At 39.5% G+C, this 18,614-nt stretch overlaps 1 protein-coding gene across 14 annotated transcripts in view; it reads left to right on the forward strand.

Moving 5' to 3' along the window:
• NAV3 (neuron navigator 3) overlaps positions 1 to 18,614 on the forward strand; it is a 548,360-nt gene that overhangs the window by 387,279 nt on the left and 142,467 nt on the right. For 12 of the 14 annotated variants that reach the window (XM_077338887.1, XM_077338888.1, XM_077338889.1 and 9 more), the window contains 3 exons: positions 5,364 to 5,432; positions 8,701 to 8,840; positions 16,125 to 17,157. In XM_077338887.1, the coding sequence (XP_077195002.1) occupies positions 5,364 to 5,432; positions 8,701 to 8,840; positions 16,125 to 17,157 (1,242 nt within the window). The remainder of the gene's footprint in view (positions 1 to 5,363; positions 5,433 to 8,700; positions 8,841 to 16,124; positions 17,158 to 18,614) is intronic. The other 2 variants (XM_077338882.1, XM_077338891.1) reach the window with 1 other exon arrangement.

Here is an 18,614-nt window from a genome sequence, read left to right on the forward strand (position 1 = left end):
GCACACAGTCTGCCATGAAGGTGTGTGTGCTCTAGGGAAGGAAGGGTCCACGATGCCTCACAGCAGTGGTGGCAGCAAGGGGGCACGAGGTATGCCGGTCCCACTGCACAATGGTGGGATATCCCACCATCATAGGGGTGGGGAAATACCCTCTGGGCTGGGATGGTGGCAACATCGTGCACAAGCGGGGATTAGTCCCACTGCCCTGCTGCTACCAGCCCAGCCTTCCCACCCCATGGATGATCCACCCCATGGTCATCATAACACTTTGTCTTCTGTAAATGGGTATCAAAATTTCAAAATTGAGAAAGGAGTTCGGCACGGCTGTATACTATTGCCCTGTCTATTTAACTTGTATGCAAAGCACATAATGAGAAAGGCAGGGTTAGATGAGTCACAAATTGGGATCAAGATTGCAGGGAGAAATATCAACAACCTCAGATATGCAGATGATACCACTCTAAGGGCAGAAAGCAAAGAGGAACTTAAGAGCCTCTTGATGCGGGTGAAGGAGGAGAGTGCAAAAGTTGGCTTGAAACTCAACATCAAGAAAACGAAGATCATGGAATCCGGCCCTCTCAATTTCTGGCAAATAGTTGGGGAAGAAATGGAGATAGTGAAAATATTTTATTTTCCTGGGCTCCAAGATCACTGCAGATGGGGACTGCAGCAAAAACATTAAAAGACGCTTGCTCCTGGGGAGGAAAGCTATGGCAAATCTAGACAGCATCCTAAAAAACAGAACCAACAAAAGTGCATCTAGTCAAGGCTATATGGTCTTCCCAGTTGCAATGTATGGCTGTGAAAGTTGGACCATAAGGAAGGCCAAATGTCAAAGAATTGAAGCTTTTGAACTCTGGTGCTGGAGAAGACTCTTGCGAGTCCCTTGGACTGCAAGGCGAACAAACCAGTCAGTCCTAGAGGAGATCAGCCCTGACTGCTCCTTAGAAGGCCAGATTCTGAAGATGAAACTCAAATATTTTGGCCACCTCATGAGAAGTAAGGACTCCCTGGAGAAGAGCCTAATGCTGGGAGCGATTGAGGGGAAAAGAAGAAGGGGACGACAGAGGATGAGATGGCTGGATGGAGTCACTGAAGCAGTCGGTGAGAACTTAAATGGACTCTGGGGAATGGTAGAGGACAGGAAGGCCTGGAGGATCATTGTCCATGGGGTCGCGATGAGTCGGACATGACTTTGCACCTAACAACAACAACAAATCTTGTTAACTCCACTGGGTACTGCTGGGATATGAAACCCATATTCTTGCTGCCTTTGAAATTATTCTTTGCAATGGTTTATATATGATTCCTATTGTCTAACCCAGGGGTAGTCAAACTGCGGCCCTCCAGATGTCCATGGACTACAATTCCCATGAGCCCCCTGCCAGCATTCTCTGGCAGGGGGCTCCTGGGAATTGTAGTCCATGGACATCTGGAGGGCCGCAGTTTGACTACCCCTGGTCTAACCACATCTATTATCATATGTGGTTCTAGTAAATAATAGTCAACTATATTTTTTATCTAGAGTTTCTGAGAAAGCATTCTCTACTTGATTAATAAGAGGAAATTTAATGTGTTCCCTTAATATCAGGGATGCTAAAAGAAAGGCTTAAATTTTCTATGAATATCTTCATACTGGATTCCTAAACATATTTTAATTATTACTTGCTCTTTGATTAAGCAGAACACTAGGATTGTGATTCCTGTCAATGGCTTTTTAAATTAGCAGGACACATTATTCAGATGATGTTGAACAGGAAAGAAGTCCCCAATATTGTAAAGCATGTTTTATAAACTGCCAGAATAAGAATTCTTAAATAGTTAAAGAAACAATAATCACTTAAAATAAACAAAGCATAAAATAACTGGCTTTGAATGCTAAATGAAAACTGTTAAAGAATGGAATCAGAATTCCTTCTAGTTTTGTAGGTCTTGAGTTACAGTTCCTTTCTAAGAACACTTTACTGGGAATGAACTCCACTGAGTTTTCGAAGACAGGGTGGAATATAACCCCCCATTAAATAAATGCATATACCTGAGTAAGATTATGAGTAGACCTTCCTAGGATTCCATTGTTACTGGCATTATGCCCCCAAAAGAAAGAATAGTGATCCATTTCGCAGAGTTGGGTGTGAGTGAGAGTAGCTTTGCTTTCTGTCAAGTACATAAAGCACTCTAGCAGCCTGAGGACTTCAGAGTGGGCATTTGTATCTAGACTTGCCCAACATTCCCATTGGGTAGAAGAACACCATCAAGGGCCAGGTTACTGGGATGGGTGGTATAGAAATCTAAGTAATATAAATAAATAAATAAATACACAAGTACCTAACCTTAGTTAATCCTGGTTGCATACTTTCAAGACATACTTTCAAGATGTCTCCTCCTTCTATTGAAGCCTGCTACTACCCTGCTTTGATTTTCCCAGACTGGAAGTTTTTGCTTGATGCAAAGAGCAGGAGTGGTGCATGCAGTTCGAGATATTTTGAAATCAAACTAAAAATCCCTCAAAAGAGATCAATTGTTAATTAGTGCAGAATGTTTTATCACAGTGATATTCATTCAGGGACTTGTTAACCACATGTGGCTCCTTGAAATGCAAGCTGTGATTCTTCCAAGCACTGCTTCCCAATGACCCATTATGCACGGGGGTTTTAGCGCACATTCGGGGTGGAATGGCGGTGACTAAAATTACCAATAATGCACGGTGCCGGCTGCAACTGGCTGCAGCTTTGGTGCATGCCGCCGAAAAAGTCGCATTCGCGAAACGCGGAAGAAAGCGCAGCTTTCGGGCGACCGAGGCGCAACCAGAAGCGGCGCCCGGATCGCCGCGTGCATAATCGGTTACTCTGGGTTTTGCCGCCGCCACGCCCCGCCCCGTGCATAACCTGTGTGCCGTTTTCCATGTGACCCGTAATCGCCGTTTCGGTGGCCGTGCATAATGGGCCAATGTGGCACCTGCACTTACAGATTGGGAAGTTCCTGGAGATTTGAGAAGAATTGGGAGAGGGGCCTCAGCAGAATATGTTGCCATGGAGTCCAGCCTGAACTGACCTTTACTATCTGGAAATCTGCCCCTGGAATTACAGCTGGTCTTTAAACAACAAAGATAAATTCCCTTGAAGAAAATGGCTGCTTTGGAAGGTGGACTATATGGCATCATACCTCGCTATGGTCCTTTTCCTTCGCAAACCCAGTTGACCCCAGGCTTCACCTCCAAATCTTCAGAAGTTTCCCAACTCAGAGTTGGCAACCGTACACCTGCACTGTTTTTCAGAAAGTGGGTGTTGCCTTGTGTATTTTGGGGTTCATAGGTGGATCCTACCTTTAAACAACTGCTGCCAGAGAAACAGGTAAGCTGCAAACTTCTCTCAGATGCCAGGGATGGAACTAAATGTGGCTCTGATAGTCGATGGCAGTTGTGATTATGGCTCTCCATAAGCCACAAAGTGAATATATTACTGAAGAATATGTGCTCTTTACTTTCTGTGATTCGCCCCCCCCCCCCACACTTAAGTAACAGGGCTTTTGTGTTTACTTGTTTGAGTCTATCATTCTGCTACTTTAATATATGAGACTGAACAGATAATGCTTTCATAAATGTCATTGAAAAGGAACTGCAAAGATCAGAACTCATTAAAAGCATGAGAAATTAAAGAAGAAAATCTTTCAAAAATATTGATGACTATGAGTAGTTTTGAGATTTTCCAGTGCCAGTTGCCATATGAGTGAAAGACTGTTCTAGAATGATGAAATAGAGAATTTGCTCTTATGGCTTTCCAGACTGTCATTATTTGTACACTATCTTTATCCAATGAAATGCTTCATTAGACAGTATGTTAATCCATACTTTTGAAATTAATCATAGCCTTCAGTATCAGCTTTAGTATTCACAAGAGGCCTGTATTTTTTTTCTTACTGCTGCAAAGCCATGAGTCCTAGTACTACTTGGCTGCAAGAAGTCCATAAGGATCTGGGACTGTTTTCCCCCCCAAGTCTCCTTTTTTCAGTAAAAATCAGCTACCCGTGCAAGTCAAAATTTCAACAATGTGAACTTGTCACCTCAAATGAAATGTCAGCAGTGTTTCCATAAAATATAACACAAAAGCCATTAGATCTACACAAAATATTCACCTTAGGTCAGTTTCCCCCCATTTATTTCCTTTTTGTATTATAAATAGTACTTCAGCCATCACCTTTGATTTCTCTGTTCTGGAGATTATCCAGATTCTAGATGCAGCCTGTAGCAGTATTCTCTGCTGCTTCTAGCATTGGCCATGTGGATGTCAGGGTTTGTTTCTTTGCATGTTGTTTCAGCTTAGTTATGCATTATTCTATTCCTGCTCCCATCTTCCTTCTCAGAATATATGAAGGAGAAGGATGGGGTCCTAGTTTTCTAAATATCCTGGATGTTCTTTGTTCCTTTAAATGATGTGATTTCCCACTTGCATTCTGGAGTAGAAGACCCAAGAACCAGCTTTCCAACTGCTGAGCTGTCTGTGTAGATCAGGTCTAGTCATACCATACTTTTTGCTCTAACCATCACCTCCTAGAATTAGCCACACCATGTCCCTTGCCAGTGTCACACCACTTTCTGTCTTGCTTCTTTGCTTGTTGATACCATACCTTGTGCATAGAACAAAAGTACCACCTTGTCCATGCTGAAATATACTCCCATAGCCAGCAAATTTGTTCCATAACCACAAGGAATTGGATCCTTTTGCTATAAAATGTCACATTAAAGATTTGTCATTCAGATTATTCCCTCTGCACAGAAATGTCTGGCAAAAGCAGTTCTCAGTTGCTATAAAGAATCCTAAAAGGTAATTCTGGAATGGGCATAACAGTAAATCACGGTCCCTATTCAACTTCTTGAGTAAGCTTGTAGTCCATTATAGGATAATCTGAAGTCACTGTAATGCAGAGCAGGCAAGAAGAATGACTTTCCATTTAACAAAGACTACAGGTTATGTCCTCAATTAATGTTGAAAGTTAACCTTTGTCTAAAAGTCTATGTATCACCATGAAAATTCAGAGCAGTTCAATGCCTGAAATTGTTTTGAAGGGACATTAGCACAACTATAATTGCATTTATTGAAACAATTAGAATGTTGAAAGTTCACCATTTTGATATTTTTAAACATTTCTTCCTCTTTCTTCTTACAATGCATTGCATTATGCCATAGTCTGTACTTTGAAAAACTCATGTTGTATACATTACATGTAACTCTTTCTTTGATTAATTTGTTTTTCTATCCATGCTCTATTTGCATTACATTAATTCATCATTTGGTGGTAAGTTTGTGCTTTCTTTGCATGTCATAAACAAATTCTTTAATTCAATTTCTCTGTTTCTTCTCATACAGTCTGACAGCCAGATATGCAACTCAGTCTAATCACAGTGGAATTGCAACCAGTCAAAAAAAGCCTTCTAGGTCAGTTAACATCTCTAATTTATTGCTTGCTAGTGATCTTAATGGAGTCACTGCCCACTGGCATTTTATTCTTGAAACCAAAGTAGACATTAAGCTCTTTATAATCATATTTTATATGCAAGCTTTGCAGAATTTTCTGTTGGCCTTGGAAAAACCCTGCCCATGACTACAAAAACAACAGTTCCACTTAATAGCTGTAGGCATGTTTGTACATTGCAGCTTAGCATAATGCCTGTAAAATAACCGATTCAAATGAACTGGAAGTCCTTTAATAGGGTTTTAGTTTACTAAAGCTTATTTCTCAGTGCATCATTTGCAGACAGACTTAGGTTAAAAGGGGGCTTCATAGTACATTCAACTCCACCTTTGCTGAAGAAAGACTGACAAGCATTTCAGCAAATCAAGTAATAGCTGGCTCTGCCAGTCTTACCTTCCAGAACCACATCCTCCCATGTTTATTGCCACTTTCTGTTCCTGTACTTAACAAAGTGCCTAATGGCATGGGAACTCACCTTTATGGAGGTTGTTAATTTTTTCAGCTGATGTATAGTGAACTATAAAGGGAAGGAGCTGTGAATTAACAAACAAGGGAAGGTTGTCTGTCACTTCAATTGTGATGACTTGTTCAGAGTGCAGCAAACTGTATTTTTCTCTGTGTGTTATGGTTGTCTTTTCCCATAATTTGGTTACCAGTGGAAAGGAGTTCTGCTGATAGCAGCAGATATTTCATCTGAGATTCAAAGTCATGCATTTTCAGTTCATTGACACAGCTCAAGTAGCTAAATTGGATATAAGTGTTTACCTGGAGTAGCAGAATTATAGACCCACAAATGGAATAGAACAACCGGATACATCTTACTATCGAGTAGTAAATCTGTTATATATTGGGCAGCTTCTGTGTTTTCAATATTTGTATTGTGAAAAACAGTTCAAAACAGCTTGAAATCAGAAATGTATTTTAATAGAAAATCTTGCAAGTTAGGAACATTCATAACTTAGGGGAGCTGCAATTACTTGGAAAAATTGACATTTTAATGTAAAGGGAAAACTGATAACTATTCTTACATTGTTGGCCAGTCTTGTTTTCAGACATGTCTTGTATCCCATGAAAAACTATGCATGTGTCTCCTACCTATAGCCCCTCTTTCTGTGTACAGCCTGTATAACTATGGGTAATCTTTTGACAACTGATCATAGTATTATCTGTGCAGTTCATTGATGACAATGAACTATCTATTGTATATCCCAACGTATAGAGTCAATCTTCTAACTGCTGGTGATAGCCTGGAATGAGCTATACTGGAGTGCAGTTGTTGTGTGCACCTGTGGTCATAGGTCTTGAATCCCATTTACTATGGGCTCTCTTGTCTCATCCACCATTCATCATGTCTGGGAACTAACAGTTGTTCTTTGTCTGATGCTATAAATTTATAAGCGTGTCTGATACTTTGATCAGAAATATGTCTCTTGTCTATTACCTGTTTCTTTACACTTTGCATTTCCTTGGTTGTTTAGAATGATTGGCAGGGGATGGGGATGGGTGGGTATGACTGGAACAGGAATATATTGGTACATGCAGAAAGTAAAGATCTCATTGTTAATGCTTAGGCTGCAATAATGTATGTATGTATTAAATATGTATTGTGTGTTTGCTTTAAAAACTTTCAAAATGCAATCTCCCTATTTTCATTTTCTTAATTGTCAAAGAAGTCCTGTTAATGATTCAAAGGAATTAAATGTTAAAATGTATTTTAGTGCAAGGGGGCAGTGTAAATGGTCATGATAAAGTTTAGCAATTTTCCAGCTACCTACTTCATGTGCCATTGACTGAAATGGAGCGAGTGGCCAAGCTATTGTAGTTCCTGTTTGTAACTGTTATTATTGAAATCTTGTTAAAGGTAATGGTATCCCCTGTGCAAGCAATGAGTCACGTCTGACCCTTGGGGTGACGCCCTCTAGCATTTTCTTGGCAGACTCAATGCAGGGTGGTTTGCCATTCCCTTCCCCAGTCATTTCCGTTTTACCCCCCAGCAAGCTGGGTACTCATTTTACCGACCTCGGAAGGATGGAAGGCTGAGTCAACCTTGAGCTGGCTGCTGGGATCGAACTCCCAGCCTCATGGTCAGAGCTTCAGACAGCATGTTGGCTGCTTTACCACCCTGCACCACAAGAGGCTCTTTTTTGAAATCTTGTTACCTATCATCAATTCATGCTGGAGATGTTTTCAATTTTGTGATCCAAATTCAGCTTGCAGTGCACTGGGGAAATCTATGTCTAAGGGCAGCATTTAAGACAGGCATATAATTTAATGACCCAAATAAGAAAATAAAATTGCAAATAATGTAGTAAGTCGTTTGTTCGCATTGCAAACATTGGCATCTTGATTAATTTTAATTTTGATACCTAGAATCTTTCAGATGGTGGCAGCAAATACCAACAAGTGAAATATGTAGCCTGAACTGTATTCTTCTAGAACAGAGAGAACACTTTCAAGAGTTTTCATTTCAAGTAATAATCATGGGAACTGTATTGGTTACTGAATTCCTCATCACATCATGTAGTAGCTGTAACCAATGTCTGAAACTCTGGAGAAACAGAAGATATAAACGTCTCCAGTCAAGTATACCTTTTGTTAAAGAAATCATGTCTACAGTATATCTCTTTTACAAAAAAAACCCTCAAACTGTACACCTAATTTGTTTTGTTCAAATGCATTCAGTGCATCTCACAAAAGTTTTCATAGAAATATATGAACTATTTGAATAAAGGGTAATGTAGATAATGGAATGTTTGACTGAATCATTTTTGCAGTATGAATGGAAAATGCAAAGGATCCTCATATGTTTGTCTTTGGTCCTGTAAAATGTCTTCCCCCTTTTGTGAATATTAAGGCAGATCTTTTGTCAGCAGTGTTGAGTCTAACTAATCATAAATCTTGTTATTGGTCATTGTCCCTGCCTTATGTGAAAACACTAGAGTGGTCTCTGGCTTAGACTTTGTACAATAGATTTTGTAATAAAACAAAACAGAAGACCAGTGGCACCTGCAAGGTGAAAGAATTCATGCTAATCATGCCATTAATTAATATCATTATTCATACTTATTTATGCTCATGCTGAAATAACTACTGCTTCTTTTTAAGCTGCTACTGGACTTTTGTTTTACCTGGGAAAAATGCTGATCAGCTTTTTAGATGTATATTGAAAAACTATCCATCTGATATGTTTGACAATGTACAACAATTTCATTTCTGACTGTACCATTTTAGGCTTCCCGGGCCCTCAAGGGTGCCAGCTGCAGGCAGCAGTACCAAAGTCCAGGGAGCATCAAATTTAAATCGAAGAAGTCAGAGCTTTAATAGCATTGACAAAAACAAGCCTCCACAATATGCAAATGGAAATGAAAAGGGTAAGTGCTCTCCCCACCCCGCCACATCATGTGAAAAAGGCGACCATGAAGCGATAATGAAATGGCCCCCTCTAGCCAAGTTATTCAGGAATATTGCCAAGCTCATTTAGTGCTTTTGGGTCTTGCTCATCCCATCTTTTAAAGGAACTGCATGTTTTGTAGGTCTGTGGAACACTTCTTGGAATTGGGGACTTTTGGTAAAGACCTGTCCATCGTTTGGGGGAGAAGTGGCTGTGAGACTTTTGAAAATTGTTGCCATCCATCTGTATGCTTCCTTCTGTGGATCAAGCAGCATCTCTGAAAAAAACAGTTGAGGGCATGAAAATAGCACAGGAAAAAAACTTAAACTCTAGCCAGGATCTTGCACTGGCAACAACTGTTGACTAATTTAAACTGCTTGTGAGGTCTAGTTTAACTTCTTGATTAACTTAGCTGTCTGAACAGACAATATAAAGCTGAGTAAACCAATAATCCGACTTTATATAAGGTTCCACATGCTTCTGTCCATATTAATTCCACTTAATATCACAGAGGCTTATTCAGGGGCATGTATCCCACTTTGTGGTAAATCTGATATATATCACTTTCTTTAAAAAAGGTTATATAACAATTCAGTTACCTTTGACTAGAAATACAGGAACAAGGTTTCATCTGAGATACAGGCAGATACTTTGTAATCTTTCTGAAGGTATCTGAAAATAGCAAGTCAGTTTGAAAAGCAGTGTGTATAAAATCTGCCACAAGGTGGAGGTACCTGTCTCTGAATACCTATCTCTGTTCATTTTTCAGTACTGAGCCTTCTGGAAAATTATAATTTTGAACATACATTTAGATTATGTGAAGCAGAAACATTTAGTAGTCTATGCGAAGCAGAAATCCAGACCACGAGAACTATGGTCCTGATTACTTTTTTAGATTATGCTCCTCAGAGCACCGAGGGCACCAAACAAGGAGAAATATACACCAAGGAAACAATACAGGTGATAATTGACTGAAAACAGGCCACAGATTTATTGATTACAGGATTCATTGTATTTGGCACAGCATAGGGTCAGATACAAACATCAAGACTGACAGTTGATGAACCTGATACCAGCCCACATGCTAGGGAAACCAGGACAAGTTGACCACAAAGGCACAAGTCTTTTCCACCTGGGAGTGGAACCAGACGACTTGCCCCGTGCCCAGCATGCTACTAAAGGATTCAACCCCTCCCCCCAGATCCTATAAGGAGGTGGCCACACAAGTGCAGCCTCCACACAAATGGATCTGGCCTAGTATCTGAAATTTCCATAAAGTTGTAACTTAGCAATACACGTTAACCAAATGCAATATAACCAATTCAGCAAAAGAGTGGGGGCTCAATGCCGTCAAGGCTGTTAAATAACTCCTGACAATAGGGAAGGGCAACCAATGCACCTGCTAAGTCTGCCCCCTGCCAAACCTATGGCAGGCGGCTAGATGTGGCCAATGATTGGATAGTATCATAGGAGAATACCTCACCTTCCTTATGACCTCCTTGCCTGTCTGGAAGCCTGTAGTCACAAAGTGGCCATTGGTATGTCAGTGGCTGCAGAGTGATTAGATTCTGGAAAGTTAATGTGCTTCGAGATTGTCATTGTTGCCCAGGCTAGCTTCCCCAAATGATATCTTTCCCTGTTTCATTATTTTAAGCAATGGTTGGTTTTTCATAAACTAATCTGGTGAAGTGTGTCACTCTTCCCTTTTCTGAAGCTAAATATGGCTTAGGAGAAAGTCTATAAATGATAAAATCTAGAAATAAGAACATTTAGAAATAAAATCTTCTCTTATACATAATAAACACTTATGCATAATAACCATTTCAGGCAAGCTGGGCTTGCAAGATTCTTCCATAAACAGGAGGAAGCTGGCTTCAGTTGAATCACATATTTCTTGAAAGAATGGAACATTTATTCATGTAATCAAATAAAGGAAAGGATGGGAAATAAGCCTGTGATAGAATTCCAGTATCAGTAGATCAAAAGCTTTATCTGCAATTTAGCTCAAAGAGTTGACATTTTCTGGCCATTGAATGTTTTTGAGAAGCTAATGATGTACTCTGAAGCATCCAAGGCCTATTAGCAAAACTCTATGTGGTCCTCCTGAAATTGGATTATAAAGAACCAACATATAGGAAGGGACGGCAATGTAATTTGATGCAAGAAATCACCAAAGACAGTCAGGGGGCAATCTATAAAGTTATCTTAGCCACATCAGCTAACATTTATGAGATAAAATGTTTAGGTGGCATTGCACCATTGCTAAATTAGGGAAAATGTTTAATAACATCTCCACCCAGTGTTGGCAGTGCCTTTGGGAGAAAATCTTGTTCTATCAAATCCAGGTAGAGTTGCCCTATTGTAAAATAATTCTGGAAGAGAAGATGTAAAGTAGTAAGCGAAATCGTAGCTCAACAACAACAAATTTATTTATGGTCTTTTAGACCAAACTGTAAAGATCCATTTAAAATATCAGTAAATACCCCCAAAAATGTGTTTACAGAAACGTATTTTAAACCAGCAGTATAAAACCTAAACCATAATTAAAACTCATCATTCAAATACCATCTGTAAAGTAGCAAATCAATTATATCAAAGGAGATACTTTCTGTCCTATGGATATACAACGCAATTTAATAGCAGCAGCACAGAACTTAGCAGTGTGGAGAGTTGTTTGACTGTTTTCATCGTTAAGAAGTTAACTTGCTCCATTGAGGAAACACTTTGGAGTCTATCTAGAATTGGCTGGACAGTGTAATAATACATGTTCTATTTTTTCTGTCTGGCCACTAGGACATGGCCAGTCTCTGTGGCAGAGGAATTTTCTTGTAGCGGCCCTCCAGAACAGCTGAGGACAGGGTTGAACATATAGCCTGTGAAAAAGCTCTTCTCTGCTTGTTGATCTCTAAAGAGCCTATATTTAATCTTGTCTGGCAGCAGGAAGTGAAGGAACCCTTTCTAGTTCCCTTTGCCAGCTAATGTCCTTAGATCTTTGTTTGAGTATAGACTTAGCTTGATCTCAGCCTAGGCTGATTAATAATTGTTCTGAGAACAGAAGGTTCACTAATGTTAATCTTATTTGGTGAAGTATAGCACTCATTAGCTAAGAAATATGGTCACCACAACATCTGGCTGAAGAAATGTTGGTTAACTATGTTGATCGATAAGTTTGTAGTGTGTAGGGGGAAAAACATGAGAGCAGACATTATTTGTACAAAGATGGTTTCTGTTCATCGAGTGCTCAAAATTAAACCCAAAGAGGAGACCAAGCTTGCGGTTCTCAGCATTATATGAGACAATGGTTTAGTGTAAACAATAGTAATGTACTTTGAAGATTAGGAATATATATACATTTTGGATTAGGAAGGTTAATGTATATTGAAAAAATTGTATCAGTGGATATTGTTTAACATTAGTAGTGATATTTTATGTAGAGAATCACTATTTGAGGTTGGCCCTAAGGTTGCTCTTCCCCTTATGGAAAGAGTCTTTATTGATGAAAATACATCTTTACATCCAGCCTCTATAATTTCTGTTATTTACATAATCAATGTAAATGTTGCAGTATCATTTTTTTAAATTACATATTTATTTGCAATATATTATATTTTGATGGGTTAAACAGTAATGTCTATAAAACAAACATATCAGAACAAAATAAACTGAAAGTAAATACTTGTTTATAATATATGTTTTTGTGATGTGGAGCCATATGGTTTAGCTTTCCATCATCAGTTTCTCTAAAAGATGAAAAAAGAATGCTATTTGAAAATAGTGTTATATTTACAGGAGCCATCTCTACTATAGGAATATAGGAGCTTAGCAAACATTTGCATGTAAAGATGCTTATTTATTGTTTGTTTGATGTGCTTATATACTGCATTCTTGATTAATAATCTCCAAAGTAATTTCTAATATTAAAATAGCCAACAAAATTCTTATGCAAATAAATTGACAAATCAGCAACAGATAATATAGTTAAAACCCTGATAGTGATAATTAATAGCAGCCTAAAACAAACACAACTGTATATTTGCAGCAGCATAAACCAGTAACAATGCAACAGCAATTGAATAAGAATAAGAAAAAACATGAAGAACTAACCACCTAAATATTTACAACTGTCCAGCATTAGAATAACATTGGGCTGCTTCTTGGATAAAAGAGATTGTCCATGACAACATTGGCAGCGTTTCTGAATCTGTAAGAAAAGACAGAGTCCATGACTAAATCCATTAACACCTTGGGCTTAACTAACTTCTGTATTTTTATTTAGGTGACCAGATTTTAACATTGGTAAAGCGGGACACCATTGACCGGGGGGGGAGGGGGGTTCTTGATTTAAAATTTGGTCAATACGGAGCAACAAAAAGTTTCATAGAACGCATAGAACGCAAAAATAGTATTGTAATATATATCTTTTTAAATTTCAACATAAGTACAGTTTGCCAGGTACCCCCAGATGTCCCTCCAAAAGTGGGACAATCTGGTCACCTTAATTTTTATGCTAAGGTCTAAACTGAACCATTGACTGCCTATGTAGTTTTTTTTCAGTACAGAATAGTATGCTTCTTGCATGGCTTGCTCATGTTCTTTGATATTGTATAGTGCTGAATAACATTTACAAACTTCAGATTATATTTTAGCTAAGTGTAAAATGTGACTTATGTAATGACATTATACACTATAATTAAGCAAGCATAAGTGGTGGGTTTCAAGGCCTTAATCACAATTAACACTTCATTTTTCTAATTTAGTCGGATAATGTTAAACAGGCCAGTGGCATATTTGAAAATATGGGTTTAATTTAGAGAGCCTCATGTGTTTTTCATGTAGTTTGCTTTGTTTTGCAAAATATGGCTGCAAATGGTATGGTGGAGACTAATGTACAACTGAACCTTAGTTATAAGGGGACAACTAGTAAGGAGGAGGTTTAGGCTTTCCCCATGACAGTTTTCTCCACTGGAAATGGCCAGTATAATAGACTGGATGAGCCAGACCAATATGATGCTGAGATTCATGAAACGGTCTTCCAAGAATTTTTAAAATGACAATAGCAATCACATGGGAACTGATTCAGACTGGACCCTGCACGGGCATGATTTCACTCCCTGCAGAGGAGAGATTTCATTGATCAAAACCAGCCTCCTTATGGGCCCATTATGCACAGCCGCCGAAACGGCAATTTTGGGTCACGTGGAAAACGCAGAGGGGGAAGAAGCGAAGCAAACCGCTTATGCAAGGGGTGGGACGCAACGGCAGCAAAACCCAGAGTAACTGATTATGCACGCGGCGCTTCTGATTGCGCCCCGGTCACCCGGAAGCTGCGCTTTCTTCTGCATTTCGCTAATGCGGCTTTTTCGGCGGCATGCACCAAATCTGCGGCCAGTTGCAGCTGGCTCCGTGCGTTATCAGTGATTTTAATCGCCGCCATTCCACCCCGAATGTGCGCTATCACTCCCGTGCATAATGGGCCATGGTGTCATTAATCTTGAAAGAGGAAGCATGTCAGGCAAAGAGGGATACCTTCCCTTCCAGTATGTTTTCATATCCATACTCCAAGTTTTCTCATATAATTAATATTAAAAAGAAATATTGCACCTATGTTAAGTTCCATTTTGGAACTTGGAGACATTTTAGTCTATTTCTGATGATATTTAATTCTTTTATTTAGAGGTGCTTCTGGCTACTATAAAATCTATAATATATAACCTATCATTATGGAGTTCTGTTTTTGCGAGTATGCTGGTGTACAACTATTGTTTAAAACATGAGAATTACTGCTCATTCAGTTGCTGTTTGTCAGCTACCTGTCAATGGCTGAGTTAGATGTCACACAAAATCATGGTTTAATTAAGTTAACTATGATGAGTATGACTGTTTGGATGTGGACCACTTCCCTAAGAGCAGGGTTGGTTTATCCATGGGTGCTGTCACCCCTATGGATCAGGGCCATAGAGTAACACTCAGGACACTCAGAGTAACACCCATTTCTCTGCCCCCAGTTTGACTGCTCCTGCTAAAATTGTACCCTACTAGGGCCCTGCTAGAGCCTCTTGTGGCGCAGTGGTTGAACTGGTCTCTAAAATGACTCAATAACTTCCCCTCCCTCTTATGAAGTGATTTGTTTCAAGTTGTATGGCATCACTGCCCTATTCTATTTCTTTGTCATATAAAAATGTATCACAAACAGCTGCTGCCTGTGAGCTGCTACCATTTTAGACAACAGCCAAACAGCACAATTTTATGTGTTCCTACCATTGCCACTACAAATGCAGAGGCATTTCCAGCCACAAGCTCCCATGTGGTAGTTTTCAGACATTTCACTTGCTCTAGACCCCCACAACTGCCATTCTCCCCATTCCTGCGACTTCACCTGTACCAGATATTACCGCTGGATTTTTTAAAGTCCTGTGGTGGAAGGAAATGGCAACCCTGCCATGACTGAGGCAAGAAAAATAGTGGGGTTGTTTTTTTTGGGGGGGGAGGGGGATGCAGTGACTGCAAAAACGTGTGCTTTCTTATCTACGTAGCATGCATAGAATGAGATCTTCAAAAGTTCTTTCAGAAAAGCTGAGGAAATTAGGGAGGATAGCTGATTTGGCAACAATGTGTTGTTGATGCTACAAATCAACCACCATCTTTAGCCCAGTACAGATACAAAACTGGAGCAAAACCTCCATGTAGATAGAAGCTGTTTTAGCAGCACTAGCCAAGCTTCTTGCCACCACAGCATTCTCAGCTGGATATCAGCAGTCATTACAACTACATCAATCTCCTTTTTTGCTAATACCATGGGTGAACATGTCAAACCTTTAACTGGAAAAGTGTTTGATCTAAGCAAATAATGAAATCTCTAAAAGATACATATTCCTCTTCTCCCTTCCCAGAGGCCCAGAGTCACATTCTTTTGTAATTTGGAGTGTCTGTTAATATATGAGTGTCTGAAGCTTAATCCAATCAAGGACTGTTTTAACTGAATATAAAATCGCCATTATAGTGTACTACATGTATGAAATTTAATTTCATCTATAAGATGGTATTTCTTTATTCAAGTGACTCAAGGAATTGGAAAAAAGAATTTCAGAAGCAAAATATGATAGAGTGTAAGTTATACATATATAAACTAGATCAATTAGAGTGGGCTTTTAGAGGAATCATTGGTAGCTCTGCTTTCAAATTCTCAGCTAATTGGAATGACAAATTATTTTGAGAGGGGTTAAAGAAGTCTGAAAACTTAATGTTATTTTTCTTTTTGAACTAGAATCCCCCAAAGGCCCTCACCCATCCACAGGCATGAATGGAAATGTACAGCATCCCACCAGCACTGGGCAGCAGCTGGTCTCTGCCATCCCCTCTCCAAGTGCCAGCAAGCCTTGGCGCAGCAAATCCATGAATGTCAAGCACAGTGCCACCTCTACCATGCTGTCTGTCAAGCAACCCAGCCCCGCAACCTCTCCTACTCCACTTTCAGATAGACTTAAGCCACCCCTCTCTGAGGGACCAAAAACTCCTTCCTCTGGGCAGAAATCCATGTTGGAGAAATTCAAACTCGTTAATGCTAGAACTGTTCTGCGACCCTCCTTGTCATCATCAAATTCAGGTCCAAATGATAGTGGGAAAGATGAGGAAGCTCTTTCAGAGTGTATTGAAATAGATGGCTTCTGTGGTGGGCTCAACAGTGGTGGTTCCACCAGCAGCAGTCCTAAGATATCGCCGAAACTAACCCCTCCAAAAGCTGGAAGCAAAAATCTCAGCAATAAAAAGTCTTTGCTACAGCCAAAGGACAAAGAGGAAAAGAGCAGGGACAAAAATAAAGTTTGCACTGAGAAGGCAGTAAAGGAAGAAAAGGACCAGGCCACAGAGACACCTACAAAAAAGACCTCAAAAATTGCAAGCCTGATCCCAAAGGGAAGCAAGACTACATCAACCAAGAAAGAAAGTTTAATCCCTTCCTCTAGTGGAATACCAAAACCGGGATCAAAAGTATCAACATCTAAGCAAAGCCCATCTCTGGCGTGTTCAGGAAGTAAAGAGACTGAAAAACCAAGGGGTGCAAAAGTAAACCAACCTCAGTCAACAGCAAAATGTCAAGGTAATGATAAAGCATCCACTCCTTGTAGTCTGCCATCTTCAGAAGGAAAGGAATCCAGCACAGCTCTTACTCCTAGTTCATCTACTGCCATTTCATTGGCTGCAACTAGTGGACAAGCAACAGGAAGCAGTATTGTTCAACTCCCTCAGCAACAGCAATACAGCCACCCAAATACAGCCACAGTAGCACCATTTATTTATAGGTAAGACAAGATTGTATAATTTATATGGATTGTTATTTAATATGGTAGATTATTTTTAATGATAGATTTATTGGATTTTCCTAGGTGAAACTGATTTTCTGAATCCATTTCATATCAGCTTCTGACCTGAGTTTGGGACCAAAACAGTCTTGGTTTTGCCTAGTTTTTGGTCTTTGCTGGGAAAGGAACATGGGAGTGGATGGAATTGGATGTCATACCATACTTTGGTAGCTCAGCTTGTTGCTTGAGGGTTGTTTCCAGAAAATTATACTGCGGGACTGCTTTTTTGATTCCAAAGTTTAGAGTTTAGAGTTCCATAGGTATCTATTCTTGTCTGTTTGTTGTTTAATATCTTCCTCAATTAGGTCCTAGGTATGAAAGAACAAACCAAAGGGAGAAGTTCCCCAGAGATAAGTTCCACAGGAGAAAACTGCTACTTTGGAAGGTGGACTGTATAGCATTATACCCCACTGAGGTTCACTCCCTCCCAAGCTCCACCTTCCCCAGAAATACTCAGGGATTTCTCAACCCAGAGTTGACAACCCTAGGTAAAGGACACGGGTCTGTTTTTTTTAAAAAGATAGTAAAATAAAACAGCCAAAATATCTTACTAGGCATTAGGCTTGTCAGTTGCTCACCTACAGTTAGTTGCTCACCATTGCCTGCTGTCAATCTCTGGCAGAATGTTGAGGGGAATGTCACATATGTCAAGAAATCAGTACTGGGTTATCACTTTACCATAGAGATTAGAGGAATTTCTAGAAGTTGCTATGGCATCACTTCTGGATAATAATCCAGAAGCAACACCACAGCACTTGTTACACTCTATCCTCCTCCCTGGGCTATACCCCCAAATGCCCATGGGGTTACAGTTGTAGGACTAGCAACCCTGCTAGGCATGCCTAAGAAACAGCTACTCCTGCAAATTGTTCTTTGCATCCCAGTCTGTATTTTAAGCTTTAAAAAACAGCAAGTGAATCTTCTTGCTCAGGTACAGGAACCACTGCATCTCTATAGGCAAGCCACTCTGATTAAGCACATTACAGGGTCCTTGTGAAGATAAAACAAATTAATAATCCAAAGTGAGCTCCTTGCGAAAAAATGCAGGGCAGAAGGCTATTAACTAAAATGCAATTACCTATCTCCCCATATCTATAAGGCACCAGCTGGGTGTCTTGTGCATATGTATGCAATCTAAAATAATAATATTTCTCCATAAGTCCTTGCAAGTTATTTAAAAAAAAACCATGAAATCTTTAAAGCATACCTGCATATAACACATAACCTATAAAATAATGAAGCTTCAGTCTTTTGAATATCTATTTAAGAGGGGAAACACTGCAAAAGTCTTAGTTACACCTTTGCTTTGGGAAAACTGGACTACAAAAGAAAAACATTTAAGTTGCATATATGTGTATTATTATTCTTATAGCATTTTTATTTTCACAGCATAACAA

Source organism: Paroedura picta, chromosome 5 (assembly GCF_049243985.1).
Source record: "Paroedura picta isolate Pp20150507F chromosome 5, Ppicta_v3.0, whole genome shotgun sequence".
NCBI classification, from domain to species: domain Eukaryota; kingdom Metazoa; phylum Chordata; class Lepidosauria; order Squamata; family Gekkonidae; genus Paroedura; species Paroedura picta.